Source organism: Pelobates fuscus, chromosome 5, assembly GCF_036172605.1.
Source record: "Pelobates fuscus isolate aPelFus1 chromosome 5, aPelFus1.pri, whole genome shotgun sequence".
Lineage (NCBI taxonomy): Eukaryota > Metazoa > Chordata > Amphibia > Anura > Pelobatidae > Pelobates > Pelobates fuscus.
The window spans coordinates 213794135-213815275 of record NC_086321.1 but is presented as its reverse complement, the minus strand read 5'-3'; the positions used below and the strand labels follow the sequence as shown (position 1 = coordinate 213815275).

General features: G+C 40.2%; 1 protein-coding gene across 2 annotated transcripts in view; it reads left to right on the top strand.

Annotated features, from left to right (window-relative positions):
- CEP78 (centrosomal protein 78) overlaps positions 1 to 10317 on the top strand; it is a 60756-nt gene extending 50439 nt beyond the window's left edge. For both annotated transcript variants that reach the window (XM_063455021.1, XM_063455020.1), the window contains 4 exons: positions 1778 to 1855; positions 4105 to 4271; positions 7161 to 7308; positions 9386 to 10317. In XM_063455021.1, the coding sequence (XP_063311091.1) occupies positions 1778 to 1855; positions 4105 to 4271; positions 7161 to 7308; positions 9386 to 9916 (924 nt within the window). In that variant the 3' untranslated portion in view covers positions 9917 to 10317. The remainder of the gene's footprint in view (positions 1 to 1777; positions 1856 to 4104; positions 4272 to 7160; positions 7309 to 9385) is intronic.
- The last annotated feature ends 10824 nt before the right edge of the window (positions 10318 to 21141 follow it).

The following is a 21141-nucleotide window of genomic DNA, read 5'->3' as shown; positions in this document are numbered from 1 at the left end:
AAAAAGGTGAAGGTTTTGGAGTGGCCTTTTAAACTGTGGTTATTTAATTTTTTTCTTTGTTGCCATGTTTTATTTTGTGATTGCGCCATTCTGTAATAACCTACAGTTGAATATGAATCCCATAAGAAATAAAATAACTGTGTTTTGCCTGCTCACTCATGTTTTCTTTAAAAATGGCACATATATTACTAATTCTTCAAGGGTATGCAAACTTTTGAACACAACTGTATACACACAGACATAAATTTTATTTAGACAGAGATAGTCAATTAACCTAGTGACAAGCTTGGTTATCATAATCCTTTTTTATTGTTGTATTTTTGTTTTTACTTCTATTGTATACTTGTAATGTTTGTACATTTCAGCTGTAGCTGTTTCATTGCTGGTACCTTGTTTAATCACTACATGCAAATATACATTGTCCTGTTTTAATTAGTATTTTGTTTCAGTTGGAAATGGAAAATAATCGACTAAGGCAAATTAGTCCACATAATTACTGCCATATGCACACAGAAATCACATTCATATGCACATTAAGTAATTAAGAGGTCCACCCAGCCTCCCTACCTTGCTCTGGGAAGGTTGGAGTGGATCCTCTCTTTGATGGGCAGTGGTTGCTGCTGTGATGGGAACACTGTGCTCTTCCTGTACAGGTCCCGCGCATGCCCCGTAGTTTTGCCAATGCCGGGATGATGTTTTATCCAAGCTGCTGGGTAACTGCGGGGCGCGCAAGGAAGGTGTGTACAAAGAGCACAGTAAGTAATAGGCTCCCTGTTTCCCTCGCTGCCCAGCAGTCCATACAGCAACTGGGCCGCATTACAAGAGATGCAGGGCCAAATGTATGCCGCGGGTTGGACACATCTGTTCTAGATTGAGGTACTTGCTACTCTGTTTAGGATTTTTTTCAAAGATCGCAAGATGCAAAGATTCACCATATTTAGTACCCAACTTATAGAGTTAATAAACCATTGTTCAGGACTTTTGCTAAGTTTCAAAATCTAAATATATTTTATTATTTATGGCATATGCTCTCTCATTTCAGAATTTATATATTTTTTACTTTTTTAATTAAAAGACTGAACTTTATACTACCTGCAAACAAAACATCGCAACTTACAGCCCTTGGCTTGTTTTTGAACACCATTTCCCATTACAATTTATTGCCTAAACTTTGCTTTTAACGAGGAACTGTCACATCAGATGTAATGGCATACTCGAAGACTAATGCACACTGTGCAGCACTGAGATAGGAAGCACCCCAACTTGCCGTCTGAGTGATTGCCTCTAGAGGTGTTTCTAGGCACCAGTATATCTCTGTTTAGGCAGTGATTACATTGAAACATCTGCAGGGACATGGCATAGACATCAGAACCACTACATAAAACTGTAGTGGTTTTGGTGACTATAGTGTTCCAAACTTTGCCAAGTCACATTACTGATTGATGAATAAACACACAATTTGAGACAGAAGTTTTATTATTTTTTTTTTATAAGTATAGCATCTATATTCCCCATGTCACATAAAGTATTGGAGTGAGCTATTGTATGATCTCTTTCAAATTAGAAGTCTGCAATTCATCAATCATCATCAAACTTAATTTTAAATCATACATTTATGAAAAATAAGCTTGATTTGTCTTTTAGCTACTGCAGAGTTTGCTTACATATCACATGTTAATATATTCCCAGACCCTGTCTTAAAGATTCCAAGCGTTCTTTAACAATAAATCACCAGGATACAAATAAATTATTACATTTATTATGTTTGCTCCTGCAGGTGGAATTAAATGATTGCCAACTAAGGTTGCACGAGGAAAGGAAAACAAGATTAAAAGCTGATGAAAGGATAACTGAGGTATTCAACTTTTTTTTTTCTTTTTTCTTAAGGAAAGCAACTCTCATTCGCGTGGTAAAGCATTTATGCCATGATAGACTGTTGTATTAGACGTGTCAAAATCTCTCTTATAGTAGATTTTGCAAATCTCTGTTACTGTCAAATGCTCTGGGATTTTCCTTTTTTTTTCTTTTTTTTTCTATAAGAAATAGTCTGTTTAATTGATCCATTTTGGGAAGGAATAGAATGACCATATTGAGCCATACACAGCACATGGGTTTTTTAAATTAGACTGTGCCTGCTTCAAGTGTCTGTCACCCTGATGGTGAAATTGCTGCTTGGGATGTGGTAGCCTGTGGGTGCAGCTATGGTGAGTTTTACTTACCTGATGCTGTCCTCTGCAGAAGCAACTATCTTCCTTCTTCAGCTCCTGGCCTCCAAAAGCCAATGTTTGTTCACATGCGAGAGAGTACAAAACCAATGTCTGTGGAGGAGACCACTCAAGTCTCTATAGCTATTATCTTTCGGTGAGAGAGACAATGCCTTCTTCTCACAGCCATCGCTAGCAACTGCTGTTGCAAGAGTTGAAACTTGATTATGGTTGTGATGGACCGCCTGGCACCCCGACCGGGTACCTCCGTCAGTCGCTGCTTCCTAGTACTTGCGAGCACTATAAGAACTGTACTGGAACACCATAACCACTGTAAACCCCCTGAACCGCCGCAGCTTGAACCAAAATCCAGCTTGCAGTGGATAGACCTCTCCTAACCCAGAGAGCATAGCAGGAACAGCTCTTATAAGAGCTAGTGATTATACTCAGGAGAGTATTGCGATATAGCAATCCCAGAGTGAATGTAGTTCTCCAATCCCCCAAACATGAGCCAAGACTTCATGAAGGGGTAAACTAATCTCCGTTTAATGGGAGCTACACTTGTCCATATATGACAATCCCCATGCAAGGAGTACGCCCACATGGACCTTGTTGGGAACTAAGTTACAATATTCACAGACCAATAAGAACAGTATTCCAATGCACGACACTCCCCCACCTAGCATACAATCCCTCCCCTCTGCCTGGGAGATAATTAAGTCAGATACTGTATTAACCCAATTATCTCCAGGCAGAAAAAACACACATTTCTATAAAGTCCCAAAAGTACCACAAAACACGTAATATCCCCACAATTGTAACATCCCCTGATAGCCCTTATCTGGGTGACCAACATATCCAAAAATAACCCAGTTCATTTCAGGGGTTCAGGAATTTCCTGGAAGTCACATTTTGACCGACCGCACGCATAGTTCCAGAGAATTAAGCTGTGCGGTCATTCTACTTCTACAGGGGTTCGAAGTACAATAAAAATACCTAACGTAGAGAGTTTGTATGGCACTTTGTCTATGTCTCTCCTCCGGGAGTTTGTTCTTACCGAATGCCATTCGACTCCCGTTGGAATAGCCGAACATCCATAGAAGGTAAATAGTTAGAGGTAATTATAAAAAACAATAGTTACCGGTGTTCGTGCCGTCGAGTGTCTGATTTGAACTGCCATGAACTCGACGACCAAAAACCGCCCATTGTACTTGCGGCTTAAGATGGCGGCTGCCACGTGTTTGAAGTGCTGCTTTGACCGTTAGGGAGTTCGAAGTGTTCCTGTTACAAGTTCAAGAGGCACAAACAGTGGTTTCAAAAGGGGTTTAACACAGGGGCCATATTCACAGTGTAGGAGGCTGGCCAGCAGGCCCCTCCAAGAACCAGTGACGAGGTTCAGTTCGTCACAACGGTAGCTCGCATTTTTTAAAATTTTAATTTCATTATTTTTTTTTTGTCAGCATAGGATTTTAACATTTTATTTTCATGTAAACTAATCCTGTACAACACATTTGATTGCATTTGTGGAAAAACAAACCTGAACAATGATGCTCATTAAGCTAATACAAGACATACCGCAGGTTCAGTTTCATTGTCAAGTACTTTCACTTAAATTTATTAAGGATTGACATTATTTCTGACTGTTGAACTATAAATCCAGTAAACCCGTATCCCTAATGTGAAAACATTTGTGGTGGTATTGCCAGTGTAGACACACTGTACAAGAATTAAAAAATATTATATGATAAGCTTGGTTATCATAATCCTTTTTTATTGTTGTATTTTTTTTTTTCTTCTATTGTATACTTTTAATGTTTGTACATTTTAACTGTAGCTGTTTCATTGCTGGTACCTTGTTTAATCACTACATGCAAATATACATTGTCGTGTTTTGTTTCAGTTGGAAATGGATAATAATCGACTAAGGCAAATTAATCAGAGTCTTTTTGATGCCCTTCAAACACGAACCATAAGCTCCTCACTCTTGGAAGATGAAGATGTTCTGGAAAGCATTGAGAAATCTTTTAAGAAATTTCATGCTTTTTTGGATCTCTTGAGAGATGCAGGGTGAGTTATACAACCATATGCATTAACAATAGTACCCAACAGATTTAAAGCAGAAATTAATTAAATTGGTACGAACAATCACATTTCTTTTACTCTACCCCCGACTCCATTGGTAAATCCTGGATGAACTTGTGCTCAAATTCTTTTTAGCTGGTACAAACAATCAAATTCTTTTTAATCTACGCCTGTCTCCACAGGTAAGTCCTGGACAGATTGATTAGTTTGGGCGTAGTTTAAAAAGGCATTTCTAACATTTACTTGACATTACTGACTTTTTCATATTAAAAAAGAAACTAAAATACTAATATATTGTCAAATGTTGGCTGGTTAAATGTTTACATGACATAATGTAGTCTATTCATTAATGTTAGAATGACCCCGTACTGAACAAGGCAAAACCATCCAATTTCTACGTTGCCTTTTGAACTGCACAACAATGGTGCTTTGCAAATATTGCAGATCCTATAGTTTATATAGGGTTCGTGTTTGAAAAGCACAGATTTTAAAGCCATATAAAAGTTCAGAATAACTGACACCGCTAAATAAAAATAAAATAAAACCTGATACAAGAAGAAAAAAAAAATGCTGGAAAAATCAAGTGCACTGCAATAAAAATAATACATCTTCACCTAGGGAAGGCTCACTGCAGACTGAGCTCTGATGGCGGGGTGAAAGCCCTTGTATAAGCTATCTTAGCTATTGCAAAACGTTAAAATGTCTTGCGCTTTGCAGTATGACCATGAGCTCTCTGGTTGGCTCACAAGCCAAATAATCAGAGTCCTCTGACACGTAAAAACGTGTTCACGTACAATATTTCAAAGTGCACTTTGTTAAATAAAAAAGACCCTCAATATACACTTAGAAAAATCAATTAGATACGTGGTTTTTAACCCCAAGTCATTCAGTATAACATAAAAACAGGGGGGGAGGGGGGGAGGGTTAGTATATAGTATAATATTGCCAAACTGGATATACATTTTAATTGTATGATTAGAAAGCAGAAAACAGAGCAGAAAGAGTCTGCTCCAACGATAAGCACTCTTATAAATTACTTAATGGGACCCAGATGTATAGGTAAAACAGGATAAGAGCACACATTCTTGTAAACCTTAATTTGCAGGATTAAAATACACCAATGAGCACCTCCTCAGACCAGTAGAACAGAGGGAGGGGGGCAGTATTAACATCTTATAAATCTTGTGAAGATTGTAAAAGTGTTGTGATCAACAAGATTCAGATAATAAAAATGAATGTTTTCTTTCATGACTTGCTTCTAAAAACGTCAACATTATGAGAGTAACCTAGTGTGAGTAACCACTTACAAATTGTGCATCCCTCAGAAATTGAATATATAATGTGGTCTGTACATAATGAAGATTAAAATGTTGCTAAACCCTTTTTTACTGTACAAATAAAGCTTTTTTACTCACATTTTCCAGCACCAAGGCTGACTTTTTCACCTTCTGAGATGTCACTGAGGAGGCATGGCCTCATAGAGGTGTACCGGAGACCTGATGCACATGTGCAGCAAGTGCACACGTACATCCAAGCCCCCCCCATAGGAACACTGTGATTTGATGCTTCCATGTCACGTGACCGTGTTTTAATTGACCAGTGCTGCGGAAAAATCCAATATGATAGCCACTAGAGGTGGACAGGTCCCTGCAATGTAAACATTGCAGTTTCTATAAAAAATTTAATGTTTTATATTGTAAGGTTAAACGTAAAGAACCACTACACTTCGACCACTTCATTGAGATGAACTTGCCTGAGTGACTTAAATGGTCCTTTAATCTATACTGCTCTGTTGGACACTACTAACCATGTACACTCCCTTTGTTAACCCCTTAACCTGTAAAAACTTGCATGCAAACTTTCGCAAAGCTCTCTTCAAACGTTTCTACGCCCCGTCCGATGCCACTCCTTCCCTTCCCTCAAAAAGATGCATTTAATTGGACTTTTCCTCTTTTCATACCGGCTCAGAGCTCATGCATGCACTGTAAGTCGGGAAGGGAGTGGGGCGTAGACATGGTAGTGGAGGGGGGGGAATAGCTTTAAAAAAAAAAAAAAAGAGGAAAGAATGGGCTGTAAGACAGAAAGCAGGGACGCAGGGAGGGAACATTTAAGCTTCCCCTTTCAAGCACGCTGCTATTCAGTGGCAGTGCAATTCAAGCTGCACTTACAGATTCCTACCACCATGACCACTTCTAAAATCAGAAGTAGTAATGGTGGTGGAGTAACCCTTTAATACTCCTTTAAATCATCATAAGCACACACGTGTCCCACAGACTAGGGGGCAATTCATCAGTGTTCTGTTCTAGAAAGTTTTGCAAATATGTAAAAGGAGAGGATTCACCAAATGAATGTGCCTGTTTGTCCCACTGGTTTCTATAGTGAGTGTCCCCCCCCCCTTCTTTTTTTTTTCTTTAGCGCACTTTTTGGAACATAATAATTTGACAAGAAGTAGAGTACCACAGGCTTCACAATGTGAGGGTGAAGGCAATATTGAAAGGACAAAAAAAAATACAACGTTTTGGCCTATTGGTCTTAGTCATGTATCTGTATGATAAATGACTAAGCCCTCTAGGCCGACACGTTGTATCTTTTTTTTGTACTTGTTGATCCCCCAATAAATAATTTTTTGCCTTAACCCTACATTGTGACTCCTGGTGGGCTGCGGACCTCCCTAGACAGAGCTCCTATGTAAACATACATGTGTGCAGCACTCCTTTGTCAAATTATTATTGCATAAATAGCCCCCAATGTCTTTTTAGTATTTAGTTTGTGTAATTATATGGCATTAAGTAGTTTTTGGCAAACGGTAAAAACTTTTTTTTCTTTCTATTGCTGCTTCAGAGTTCTTAATATTGTATGTGCTCTTATTTGCAGCTTAGGACAGCTTGCCAGTGTGGCAGGCATAGACCAGTTTGATTTTATTTTGCCAGGAGATCCTCAGATGTCTACCACTGCTGGTAGATCTCACCAACCACACACGGAGATAAACCAAAACCTACACAGAACCTTTGTAATTGGCCAGGTAAGCATAAACCGCATAGCATTACAGTGTCAAACCATTAATGATGTCCTTCTAATTACAATGGGAAGTCCTTATTTGAGCTAGGGGGTTTGGATTTTTTTTTTTTTTTTTAAATCTACTTGTCCAAGAGAGGAAAGCGGTTGTCTGTTCTACTTGTCTCTAATGTCAATTTACTGCTCCAGGTGCACACAATAATTTTATATTGGAAGATTGAGGCCTCTGCCTAGAGCTCTGTATATGCACAGGGTTATTTTCTAAACTTTTTTGGGTATTCTGAATTAAAAGGGGGACGGAGCCTAACAGCCAAGATGGCAAGACGTGTTCTGCACTAGCTCCTGCACAATTAAGCAACAAATCAGTTTTTCAAGCTACATACCAAGCTGGCTTCAGCCCTAATTGACCGGTACACGATCAGGCAACAGTGGCTAATCCAGATGACCCGAGACAGTGAGTACTCGCAGCACATTTGAACCGGTGGGGGATATCCCAGTCCATACTGGGAGCACCTAACTACCTACCCCAAGGAACCTAGCCCCCCCCTGTTAAAAGCCGACAGCATGGCTTGCCTAAAATGGCCGATGCAACAGTGAGCGCACAAGGTCACCCAGTCCTAGAGGGAAAGTTTTGAAGCCCGTTTCGACAGGATTTGCCAGGAATTTTGGGGTAAAATAGCAAGCAGAACTCGAGCTTCTACTCCGCATGGCGAACATTACACTCTGGAATACAGAGACCCCGACCATGCGCCAGAACGGAGAGTCACGTGGCAAAAACCGCACCGAACCGTCCACGCTCCCAACGAGTTTCTCGGAGGGTTACCCGATACTGGGCTCGAGACCAAGCTAAGATCCGGCGGAGGACCTGTGGACCTGCTGCCATCCACCCTCACAAGACCTGGACTCCGGAGGGCAAAGAACCCAAGGGCAGGGGACTGCATGAAGCTCACACGCCAGACGGCAAGCTACCTCCCAAGCATAGCATGCAGGCAAGCAACTGCGTTCCACACAGACCGGGGCCGGAATGTAAAGTGGGGAAGAACTTTCCACTGTGGCCTATCCGATGCATTGGGTGAACACAACTGTTTGCTACCACGTTTGCTGTTACATAGTTACATAGCTGAAAAGAGACTTGCGTCCATCAAGTTCAGCCTCCCTCACATATGTTTTTGCTGTTGATCCAAAAGAAGGCAAAAACCTAGTCTGAAGCGCTTCCAATTTTGCAACAATTTAGGAAAAAATTCCTTCTTGACCCCAAAAAAGCAGTCAGATCTCCTTGGATCAAGCAGCTATTACCCAACTAATTAGAAATTATATCCCTGTATGTTATGTTTTTGCAAGTATTTATCCAGTTGCAGTTTAAACATCTGTATAGAATCTGACAAAACCACCTCTTCAGGCAGAGAATTCCATCTCCTTATTGCTCTTACTGTAAAAAAAACTTTTCTTTGCCTTAGATTAAATCTCCTTCTTCCAGCCTGGGAGATGTTTAGGCAGTTATTTTAAAAAGTGCAGATTTTTAATTTGAGTGCTTTTAGAAATTAATGTTAAAATTAGTGTCCTCAAACATATCCTTATGTGTGTGGAGTGTTTTTTTTTTATTTTTTTATTTTTTTTTTATAACATTCCACAAAATCAGAACCAAACAGAAAGAAGTATAGTGCATGCTAGTAAATAGTGGTATTGCTTGGTCACATTGGGACGTGGGTTTTAATAGTCTAATTTTATTATTTTATGGTGTTGGCTATTTATTTCATATAAGAAACTGTTTTGGTTACATTTTTAAGCAGGGAACTATATATAGCTAGTTGGTGATTACTGCTTGGCACAATACAGTTCTAACCTTGCCCCTGTATCTCCATTTGAATTATTACAGTATATTTTTCCTTGGTGTGATGTGGCTTTAATCTGAAATTGATTTTGTGTATTTTGCTTCCAATTAGTGCTGGAGCATGAAAACTAGAAAAAAATACCTCAAGTTTTCTTACATGTTTATATTTCATTTGCTGAGAGAGAGCCCTGTTAAGTTTGCAAACTTTTGTTTTCTGTTTTTAATTATGTTCTAATTCTTTTGAACATTTTAGCCGCACAACAGAGGTGAAAAAGGGAACCCCGTGGGCCTGTCTGAATCTTGTTCAGCTGCTCCTTTGCCTGTCCCTGTGAAGCCAGATAAATTGTGTAACGCCAACCAAGAGAGCAAAGCAGGAACAAGTTTTGATGTTGCACTACAGGACAGAGAGGGATACAAGAACAGCGGGGAAACTTCAATGCAGGAATATACCAAAGATGCAGACTCTGTAAAAAATGGAAGCATGCATGACTACAAAGGACCTAGTAATGAATGTTCTTCGACGGATTCTAGGAAAAGCAAAAAAAGCAATACAAGTAGAAAGTCCAAAGCATCCCCTGGTGGAATGGATAGAAATTCTTCAAAGAGAGGTCTCTCTGCAGGGACAAATGACAATGATTTACAGGCCTCTGGAGATAGACATCAAAATGGTACCAAAACTCCTCTCCTTTCTAATGCCAGTATGTCAGGATCAGAAATACAAGAAGATATGAATTCTGTCGAATTCCAGAGCAGTGGCTCACATGAGATAATTCAGGGAGAATGAGCCCTTTTCAGTAATTGAAGGTACATTCCAGACCCCTTAAGGACTTTAGCTTGCTGAAAAGCTTTATGTGTGAAGTGTGTCCTATTTTTTTCATTTTGCAAAAGAATTTCAATAGAAATTTACACTTTTATAAATTAACCTGGTTACACACATGGCTTTGAAAGCAGACAGAAAAGGTTATGTTACTTCCTCGTTTGGTTAGCTTTTTTTTGCACTGACCTCAAGAGGCAGCAATATCACAGAGCACCTTCCTTGCAAAGACTTTTCATTGAGCTGCACTGGAAAGTCTGTGATTGGACAGCAACATCAAGTCTGGGTGGTATTAGTAGAGGAAGACTTTCAAAGGCAGCAGTCAAGAGATCTGCTGTTTCTGCAAGCTGTTTTTAGATTTACCCCCAATGAAAAAATGCATAATTACATTACAGTGATTTTTTTTTTTTTTTTTTTTTACGATTTTGTATCAGGGCAGTGTATTGTCTGTTTAATCGTTTTTGTACATTAGGTTGAACAGTAGTTTGGCACTGAACAGGTTAAAGTCTGTTTATGGTTTGTGCCTCATTAGTAGGTCACCCTGATACCACTTATCCAATGTACATCTTTTTGAATATATTGTATTTGAATGTATTTAGATATTTAATATTGCCATGTTTTCAAGAAAATTTACCCGTTGGGGCATTTCTTTAGGTATTTTTTTATTTAATAAAACATATTTTTTGTGTGACTTGTTATTTAAGTGAAATTAATCCCTTCTTCAGGTTGTGTAATCGTGTGTTAATTGCATTTCAGTGGTGTAAGTCAATGTTGCAGGATACCTTTTCGTTGTGATTTACACAGTAAATATGGCTGTACTCCATATTTCAATGTTGTCACTAAACTTTCCATGGTTTAACTTGTGACGGAGTCATTTACTGTAGAGCACAGATTTCATTTATGTATTATAGCATGAAACGAGAATTGCCACCTGGCCGGTATTTGATGCCGGGTGGCCAGTGCCGGTATAAAAAAGAAAAAAAAAAACAGAAGTAAAACTGCCGGTATTTTTCTGACTGGTGAATGTTCTGCAATACTGGCACCGGCCACCAGGTTGTTTTGTGTTTTCAGGCTGAGCAAGAAAGAGTAGTTGGTGCCGGAGCCGGTAGGGATAGGAAGTCACAGAATGTCCCTGCCCTCTCCACTTTCAGAATCCGCATGGGAGGAGTAGGAGGAGCTACAGAACAAGGCGATTGAAGCATGACAGCAGGACCTGAAAAGCAGGTGCAATGCTTACTGACATGGCCTGCTTTCAATGCCCCCAGTATGTGAGGAATGTGGGAGGGCTGGTGTGTGTGTGTGTGTTTGTGTGTGTCTGTATATATATTCAGCACTTCGTGTGCGCTTTTAGCAGCGTGTGTCCGGCAGTCTGCGTGTATGTATTAAGCATTCTGCATTTGTGTATTAAGCAGTCTGGTGGGAGAATGGTGAGAGATATGTTATACACTATATACACACAATAACATACACATACTCCGACAACAACATGCACACACTGCTATACACACATTCATTCAGACAGTATATACACACTGCCTCACATACGCAATGCTAGACTGGCACATTATAAGTAGTTTATTAGTGAATTAGGAATTTTCTCCTTCCAAATGTTTACATTCTCTCATGTATGTCATTATGACCTGTGATGTCACGCTTATATAATTAATTATGCAAATTAGAATGGCCAGTATTTTTTTCCAAAAAGGTGGAAACCCTAAATGAAACATTTCTTTTAGTTTTAAGCCATCAAAACCTACCCATCATTAACTGCAGAACTGTCTTCTGCAGCTTTTATTTTTGGTATTTGGGCAGTGGTGTGTCCCTTTAATTTAATGATTATTTTCTTTTAAAATAGCACTACCCTGGTCAATCTACAGTTTTAAGCGACAGTGTGCTCCTTCTTTTCAATATTGACGTATTTTGTCAATGTTTACTGCACAATGACTTCACTTATGACATTCCACTTTAAATTCTGCAAATAAAAAGGGCAGAGTTTGTATTTTTTACCTTTAGGAATCCCCATAATAACAGAGCCTGATGTTCATTTTGCTGTAGTGTATAACCTTTAATCTGTAAGCATCATAAAAAGTTTTTTTAGTTACTGTTTAAGAGAGGGCAATGAAAGTTTATTGAGCACATGTGCGCATGCACACATACTGTACTCTGCCCCCTTAACACAAGTTACAGTACCAGAGGAAAAAAGCTAAGCAATATCTGACCTTTGCTCACCACCTCTTCAGTATCACATGCATCTATGCTTTAAAATACCATAAAATTCATAAAGAACAATTCATGCACTTAAAATTTTTTATTCCTAACGCTATACAGTCCCTTGTCTATAGTCTGTTTTACTCACCTCTTTACAGCCCGAGGTAGCCACCTCTGCCGCCACCCACGATGTCATCGAGTAGGCATGGCCTCCTTTGGTGATGGTCCAATACAAAGTGTTCCATAGAGGAGCATCTGAGACGTAGTGCGTATGCTTGCATCCAAACCTTCCAATAGGAAGAATTGTAGTCAAGTTTCAGTTTCACGTGCCTCAGTTTTATTCGGTCAGTGCAAATGCCGGTCTTTTCTCTTTCATTTTATTCTAAATATCTGCTCTGCTTGCATTCTCAAAGGAGGAGATAGAGACACACCATTCATCAGGCTAAGTCCCCCGATCAGAGGTTACAGCAGGCGAGGGTCAATGTGACAGGCATTAAGGGATTTCTTTAGAGTCCTTCTGCCTCTTCTTTGGTGCTTCTCTGTTGCGGTGCCCAGTGGCGAGTTCACCATACAACACAACCTTAGGCAGACAATGATCTTCCATTCTGGAGATATGCCCTGCCTAACACAGCTGCAACTTCAAAATCATTGCCATGATGCTGCTGGTCACCGTCTGTTCGAGAACATTGATGTTGATGATGAAGTCATTCAATGGATGTTGAGGATTGCGCGAAAGCAGCTTTGGTGAAAACGCTCAATGAGTCGCAGGTGATTGTAACTGGTAACCCGTGACTCAGAGCCATAGAGCAGAGTGGTCAGTGACAGCTCTGTACTAAACCCTTTAAGATCTTATTAAATACCCTGCTAGAGGCAGTCCATCAATAGCCCCCAGTCTCTATGACAGGCCTCATGCCGTGATTTTCAGATACATTGCTGTACAGCAGCAATGGGAACGTTTGGGATTCCGGGTGCATAGCATGTACATCAGTGGCAGAACTATTGCGCACATATTTGTGTCAGTATGTGTGTGCGTGTCTGTGTATGTATGTCAGTATATTTGTGTATCTGTGTGTGGCAGTTCATGTGTATATGTCAATACATCCAGGCATTCAAACACCAACACAATACACAAATAAAACCCTGTATTCAAATGCAAACACTACACACAAATGCACACCAAAGTGAAAACGCCAACACTACACACAACTGCATGCAAATGCCAACACTACTTTCAAACACACTACTAAATTTAAATGGTAATCGTACATACAATTATATTACTACATATAAAAACAACACATACTCAATGCAGAAACATGCTTATGTTAAAACACACATACACTGCTCACAAATACAACCCTGCAAGGATGGGAAAATGGTAGAACAAAACAATTTCTTGCACCAGGACCCTCTCTACATTAGTTCTGCCACTGATGTACATGACATGACAGAAAACCCATATAATTTATGTGCTCCGGCCAAGACAATTTTGCAAGCCTTTCTCATCCATACAAGCACATACAGTATCTCACAAAAGTGAGTATGCCCTCACATTTTTGTAAATATTTTATTATATATTTTTATGTGACAACGCTGAAGAAATGACACTCTGCTACAATGTAAAGTAGTAAGTGTACAGGCTGTACACATCACATTAACCACATCCACACTCATTAGCCACTGACTTTATATAACTTGCAAGACAATCACAGAAACATAGATACACAGTAGCACACAGACACAAGATAAATCAGAGACACACATTATAACAGTGTGGCCTAGAATCACTTTAATGAAGTGAAGCTCACATTGTCTCTCTTTTTTGGCATATCACTTTATAAATTCTGTATAAGCAAGATGCCTCTCTTTAGGAGTTTGTTTACTCCTCTTACTTGTTTTGCACTTCACTTCAGAGCCTGTATCCATGTATGATTATTTCTTTATTTTGTAACATTTCTGAGTGTTACTTTTTCACTAAATAATTTTTCATAAAGTATAATTTTCACTTGCAAACTATTTGTTTGTGCTCTGTGCAGATTCTTCATTTCATTTTTTAAATTATATTGCATTGTTAACCCTAGCAGAGTGGGCTAACAAGAATCCCACACCTCCCAATATTACTTATTCTCTGAGGAGTGCGATTTAATGTATATTATTGTACACATTATAATACATACTTACACACGTCCTAGCATACTGATACATGCATACATGCATTTTTTTTTCTCTCTTCCAAGCCTTTTTCAGGGAGTGGGGAAGGGGCAGATAATCAGTGTTTTTCCTGGTGTTTAGTGTAGGTAGAGCTGTGCCCTGGGTCGTACAGAACTCCTTCCAAGACATCAGACAGGCAGCAAATGCTTACAGAACCAGTAACCTAGCCAGTACTGCAGTCTCTGCTAGGCAACCAGCTGTTAAACTGTCTGCATGAGGTAAAAGTATGGGTACGGGCACGAACAGCAGACAAGAGAAGTGGCAGAGAGGAGAGGCAGAGAAAGTCATACCTCTGAATTACTAAAAAAATATATAGCAGGGGGCAGTGTTAAGAGCTTTGTAGGTAAGTGTTAATATTTTGAATTGAATATAATGGGCTACAGGAAGCCAATGTAACAGAGGTTGACAGAGAGCAGCAGAAGAGGACTCAGCCAAGGAGGTTATGGAAGAGGATGGAGTAGGAGGAGTAGAGGAGGTGGCAGCAGGCCTGCCTGCAAGTCGTGGCGGTGTCACCAACTCCTCTGCAGAGCCACGCATTCCATGCTTGGCAGCCGTCAGCAGGTTTACCCAATGCGCAGTGTAGGTGATATACCTGCCCTGACCATGCTTTGCAGACCAGGTATCAGTGGTCAGATGGACCCTTGCCCCAACACTGTGTGCCAGACATGCCATTACTTCCTTTTGCACAATCGAGTACAGGTTGGGGATTGCCTTTTGTTAAAAGAAATTTCGTCCGGGTACCTTCCACTGCGGTGTCCCAATAGCCACAAATTTTTTGAACGCCTCAGACTCCACCAGCTTGTATGGTAAAAGCTGGCGGGCTAATAGTTCAGACAAGCCAGCTGTCAGACGCTGGGCAAGGGGGTGACTTTCTGACATTGGCTTCTTACGCTCAAACATGTCCTTGACAGACACCTGACTGTGGGCAGATGAGCGGGAACTGCTCAAAGCGAGAGACGGAGTGGCGGATGGTTGAGAGGGGGCAAGGAGGACAGCAGTGGTTGATGTGGCTGAAGATGCTGGACCAGGAGGAGGATGGCGGCTTTGAGTTTGTGTGCTGCTTGTACTCATGTGTTGATCCCATAGGCGTTTGTGATGTGAGATCATGTGCCTACGCAAAGCAGTTGTACCTAGGTGATTGTTGGACTTCCCACGACTCCGTTTCTTTTGGCACAGGTTGCAAATGACATCGCTGTTGTCAGAGGCAGACACACAAAAAAAATGCCACACTGCTGAGCTCTGCAATGAAGGCATTCTGGTGGTGGACACAGCATGCGTTGATTGGCGTGCTGTCGTGCTGACCCCGGGTGCCGATGCATGCTGTCTGACTGTGCCACTAGCTCCTTGAGACGACCTCCCCCTGCTTTCAACTCATCTCCTCCTCCTCTCTGTCTCCCCATCTGAACTTTCGCCCTGTTCTTCTTCTTGCCGAGCGGGCACCCACGTGACATCCATGGACGCATCGTCATCATCAACCGGTTCACTTGTATCTGACAACTCAGCAAAGGAAGCAGCAGCGTACAACATCATCATCATCATCACACCGTACGTCCATGTGTGTAATGCTGCCTGACTGAGACATATCCCTGTTATCTAGATCCTCTGGCAATAATGGTTGCGCATCACTCATTTTTTCAAACGGATGTGTAAATAACTCCTCTGACAGATAAAGTGAAGCTTTAGTCTGTGGTGCTAGTGTTGGTGGTGGCGGCAGGCGGGTGAGTGGTATCTTGAGAGGTGCCGAAGCTAAGCTGGAGGAGGATGGTGCGTCAAGGTTCCGAGCGGAAGCTGTAGAAGATTGGGTGTCCTGTGTTAGCCAGTCAACTATGTCCTCAGAACTTTTCAAGTTCAGGGTACGTGGCCTCTGAAAATTGGGCATTATTCTAGGGCAAAAGGGAATCACAGCACCACGACCACGACGGCCCCTGCAGGGTGGCCTGCCTCTGCCTGTCATTTTTTTTTTTGGATTAGTGGTACTATGCGTGCAAGCTACTGTGAGACCAGATATGAGTGGCAATGTGCACTTGCAGAGGTTGGCAGAGTACACGCTGTAGGCCTGACACACCCGCTTGAAGACCAGTAACTGCTATTCAATCTATAACAGTGAAAAAGGTTTTTTGGTTTTAAATGCACGCTATTGTGACACCAGATATGAGTGGCAATGTGCACTTGCAGAGGTTGGAAGAGTACACGCTGTAGGCTGTAGGCCTGACACACCCGCTTGAAGACAAGTCTGTTGGTTTAGATGAAAACTTGTGTTCTTGGATATATTCAAATATTTAAGAGTTATGTATTTAAACAGGTTGTTGACCAAAGAAGAAATGTGATTGCCATTATAGGGTCAAGAAGCAATGTTTTCTCTTTTTTGTGGCATAATTGGGTATGGCTTCAGTTTTGGTTTTTGCCTTCTTTTGGATCAACAGCATAAAAGTATTGGTTTCAAAGTTGAACTTGATGGACTTTAGTCTTTTTTAAACTTAGACAACTATGTAGCCAGGTGTGCAGTATGTGTAAAATCAATGCAAACAGGTAGTTTCCCTTTTTGGATACAAGGTATAGCAAAAGGATTCCTCTCGATCCTCAAATACAAATAACAAACAACGGGATAAACCTAAAAACATAGAATGGAGAAAGAACTCATAGGATATTAACGTAATTTAGAAAAAAAAACAGAATTCAAGTAGCAGAAAAATTTGGGCTTATTAATAGTATTTTGAAAGGTGCTAAAGTAGTGCCTAAATAAAGTGCTGTGGTGTGTGGAAACCGGAACTTCCTTTTAAATTTCTCTCTTTCAGCTGTCGGTTTATTTTCGAATCAATATCTTCATTTCTTCACATGTGTTTCCACACACCACAGCATTTATTTATGCACTACTTTAGCACTTTTCAAAATACTCCTGGTGACGTCTAAAGAAATTAGACGAAACGCGTAGAGTGAGCTTTTATATTCTTTTTTTTGTTTGTTTGTTTTATATGCTGCTGTTCTGTTTGCCTATGGTACCTGTGAAGACTCCTTTTACCTATTGTCATACCTCCTTGCGGCCCGCGCCGTTCCGCTCCCGCCGTCCTTCCTGCTCCGCTGGGCTGTGCTGACCTCCGGCCGGCTTTGCTCACTCAGGTGCGCATGCACGCGCTGTTTCTTAAAGGGGTATGTGCGGATTGTCCCGAAATGCTTAAAGGGACAGCACTCAGGTATTTAACTCTATTTATAATCTACCCTACTCTATCCCTAACCTATCAGAGATCACCTAGCCCTATTTATACCTCCTTCTTGCATCACTTCCTTGCCCTGTCGTAGTTCCTTGTAGCCCGAGAGTGCGTTCTGTTAACTTGTGTTTCTTGGTATCTGACTTCGGCTTGTCTTCTGGTTATTCTTATTTCTGGCTTCCTTGACCTTTTGGCTTTGTTTTCCGTTTACACTTCCTGCTCTAACCCTGACCTTGGCTCGCCTGACATTTCTATTTCATATTTGTTAAGCCCGGCCATTTTAAGGACCGGTAATACGTTTATCTGGGGTTGCCTCGCTTGTCCTTTAGTTTGTGTGTTGGGGAGCTCAACCTTGACACCTATATCATTAAGACTAGGACTGGGGACCATGGGATTATACTGATGGGCTTTTAACCTACTCATACTTTGTACATGTAAACATTAAAGCTTGTGTTTTTTTACTTTATATCAGTGTTGCACTATGTTCCTTTCAATTCTTTTTATATGAACCTTTGGATATCTGAATACTACTGAATCTAGTTGAATCTGCATACTATTAATGAGCCCGGATTTTTCTGCTGCTCTGTGAGTGCAACCTTGAATTCTGTTTTTTTATTTTTTTCTAAATTGCATTATTATCCTATGAGTTCTTTCTCCATTCTATGTTTTTAGGTATATCCTGTTGTTTGTTATCTGTATTTGAGGATCGAGAGGAATCATTTTGCTATACCTTGTAACTACCTTTTTGCATTGATTGTACACATACTGCACCTGGGTGGTTTATATTCTTGTTTTTTTAAGTTTGTTACAATTCTTCTTCTAATTATAGACCACAGTAATTATAATATAAGATGTTCTCTGAATTGAAAAAGAGGACAGCCAACAAATGTCTGTCCCTCTTTGCAGAAAAAAAGCAATGTCTCCCATGAGAATAGTTATGGTATGGAAGGCTTTTTTAAAACATTGGAAAAACTTTCCATAAGAGAAACAAAAAAGTGGTGGGAAATTTCCTTTCTGGAAGGGGATATAAAATAGGGCCTCTTTCCTAGAGGTCTAAGATTATAAACCCTTGAGTAGTGCTCTTTAATATTGATGGAGATTATAGTGGATTTCGAAAAAGAAAATCTTGATAATGTAACACAAGAGTTCGAAATATTAGATAAAAGTAATACTTTTGATAAAAAGAGCCCTGATTACATACAGAACAAAGAAATCTTGTACGAGATGGTACACAAAATGGACAAGAAAATCGCTGAAACTAAAAATAACAAATATAGAAGAGATAAAAAGGATAAGGAAGCCAACTTCTTTTCCATCAAAAATAAGAATTTCAGAGACAGGCGCAGTGCTCAACATAATCGTTCTGATGATAATACTAACATCGGCTCTTCTAAAAGAGCGAATGAGATTGGCAAGCTCCCCCTCTCTAGCTCAGGAGGAAGAAATGTCCCCCATGTATAATAACAAAGCAAAAGGGAGATTTTTTTTCTCATAATATTTCCAATGAAGGTATGAGTCCCAATATTGACAACACTATATCGCAGGATCATAATTCCCGTAGTAGAGATTTTTTAGAGAGGGAGCGAGACCCAAGAACCAAAAAGAAAGAAATCACCCAATATTTTTCTCCGAAACCTTCCAGAGTCAGTCTGACCAACTGTTTTGCACCACTCAGAGAGCAGAATACTCCAACAAAAAGGAGGAGGACAAGTGTAGAGATGGGAGATTAAGTTTAGAACAACAGATCAAAGAAGAATTTATGGGGATATTCAATATCTCTCAAGTACCCCTTACTGAACAGGAATATAAGATTCTAGATAAAGGTTGGAAATACACTCCCAATGTCCCCCCTAACTCATTTCAAGTCTATAGAGATATGCAAAAGTTCAAATGAGCTTAAAGAGGTTTTTTATTAAGAGAAAACTAGAAAATACCAGAGATACTGAAAGTACTCCAACCAGTGAACAGAACCCGTTTAAACACTTCAAATTATCATCTACTTTTTGCTCCTACGAGAAGGGCAGCCAAATTGAAGTTTTTAATAAAATGGTTTTAAAGGATATAGACAAATTAACTCAAAAGAAGGAATATTGTAATAACCTGACTAAAAATGAAATGGAAGTTTGGAACCAACTAAAAGAGAGAGACAACATAATCATCAAAAATGCGGACAAAGGAGGAGGCATATATGTTATGTACGTTGATTATTATTTGGGTGAGGCATATAGATTATTGGGGGATAAAAATACATATGTTAAACTCCCTAGTAATCCCAATCAGAAGTTCAAAGGTGAGCTAGGCATTTTGTTGGACAACTCTTTAAGAAGTGAAGTTATTGATATTCATGTTTATCAATTTCTGTATCAAGAATTTCCAAGAATCCAGACTTTTTACTTTCTTCCCGAAAAGTACACAAATCTAAGGAACACCTACTAGGTAGGCCAATTATTAGTGGGATTGACTCCCTTACCTCTAGATTATCACTGTTTATAGACCATTTTCTGCAAAAGTATGCACAATCGGCCAGATCCTATCTTAAGGACACTAAGCAACTATTGCAGGAATTGGATTATATTGAATGGCAAAGGGACTACATCTGGGCTACACTAGATACGAATTCCTTATATACAGTAATAGACCATAATTGTGTAGATCAACATGGTTTGCTCTTGGTTGCTATTCCAGTCGCTTGATTTGGACCGAGATGTCCCCCATCGGTCCAGAGGTGGGGAGGGGGGGGGGTAGGATATGACTCTCTCGGCCGTCTCCCCGCTGCCCAGTCTCCGGTAGGCCTCCGGGTGTTTTGTTTGGTCTCCGAGGGATTACAGGCTTGAGTTTGGGTGATACCCCGTCATGCTAGGAGCTATCCAGTGTGCGATTGTGCCGGTTTTTGGGGGGGTTATCCCCGAAAAGTGCTGAGTGTAGCAGGAGCTGAGGTACAGCACAACCGCTCTGTCCGGATGCTAAGCTCCGCCCCCCCCCCAATTTCCTAGATTTAACCATTTTTATTATGGACTCTGAAATTAGGACAAAGACATTTTTTAAACAAACAGTTTCATCGAGTCTAGTAGTGGACATCATCCAAGATGGCTCTTGGGAGTTCCGAAGAGACAATACACTAGATTCAGATGGAACTATTCAGATCAAGAGACTTATTTTGAGCAAGCAGAGACTCTAACAAAGAAATTCCTGGAGAAGGGGTACAAATTAGAATCCCTACATACAGAAGTCCAGAGAGTGGGGTATATCAATAGAGGAGACCTCCTTATTGATAAACCCAAGAGGGTTGCCAACTCCAACCGACAATTTGAGTACTCTTTTAACACCCAATATAACTCTAGGGCTTTCTTTGTTAACTGCATCTTGAAGAAATATTGGCCCATCCTCCAACATGATGAATACTTGGGACGAGAATAACCAGAAAGACCCCAAGTCATCTACAGGAAAGGAAGAAATTATACAACTTACTTAACACCCAGTCTCTTTTCCAACAAGAATACTAACAAGAAAGATTTTACTAGGAAGGGATTTTATACTTGCGGACACTGTAAGGCGTGCCGTTTTGTACCA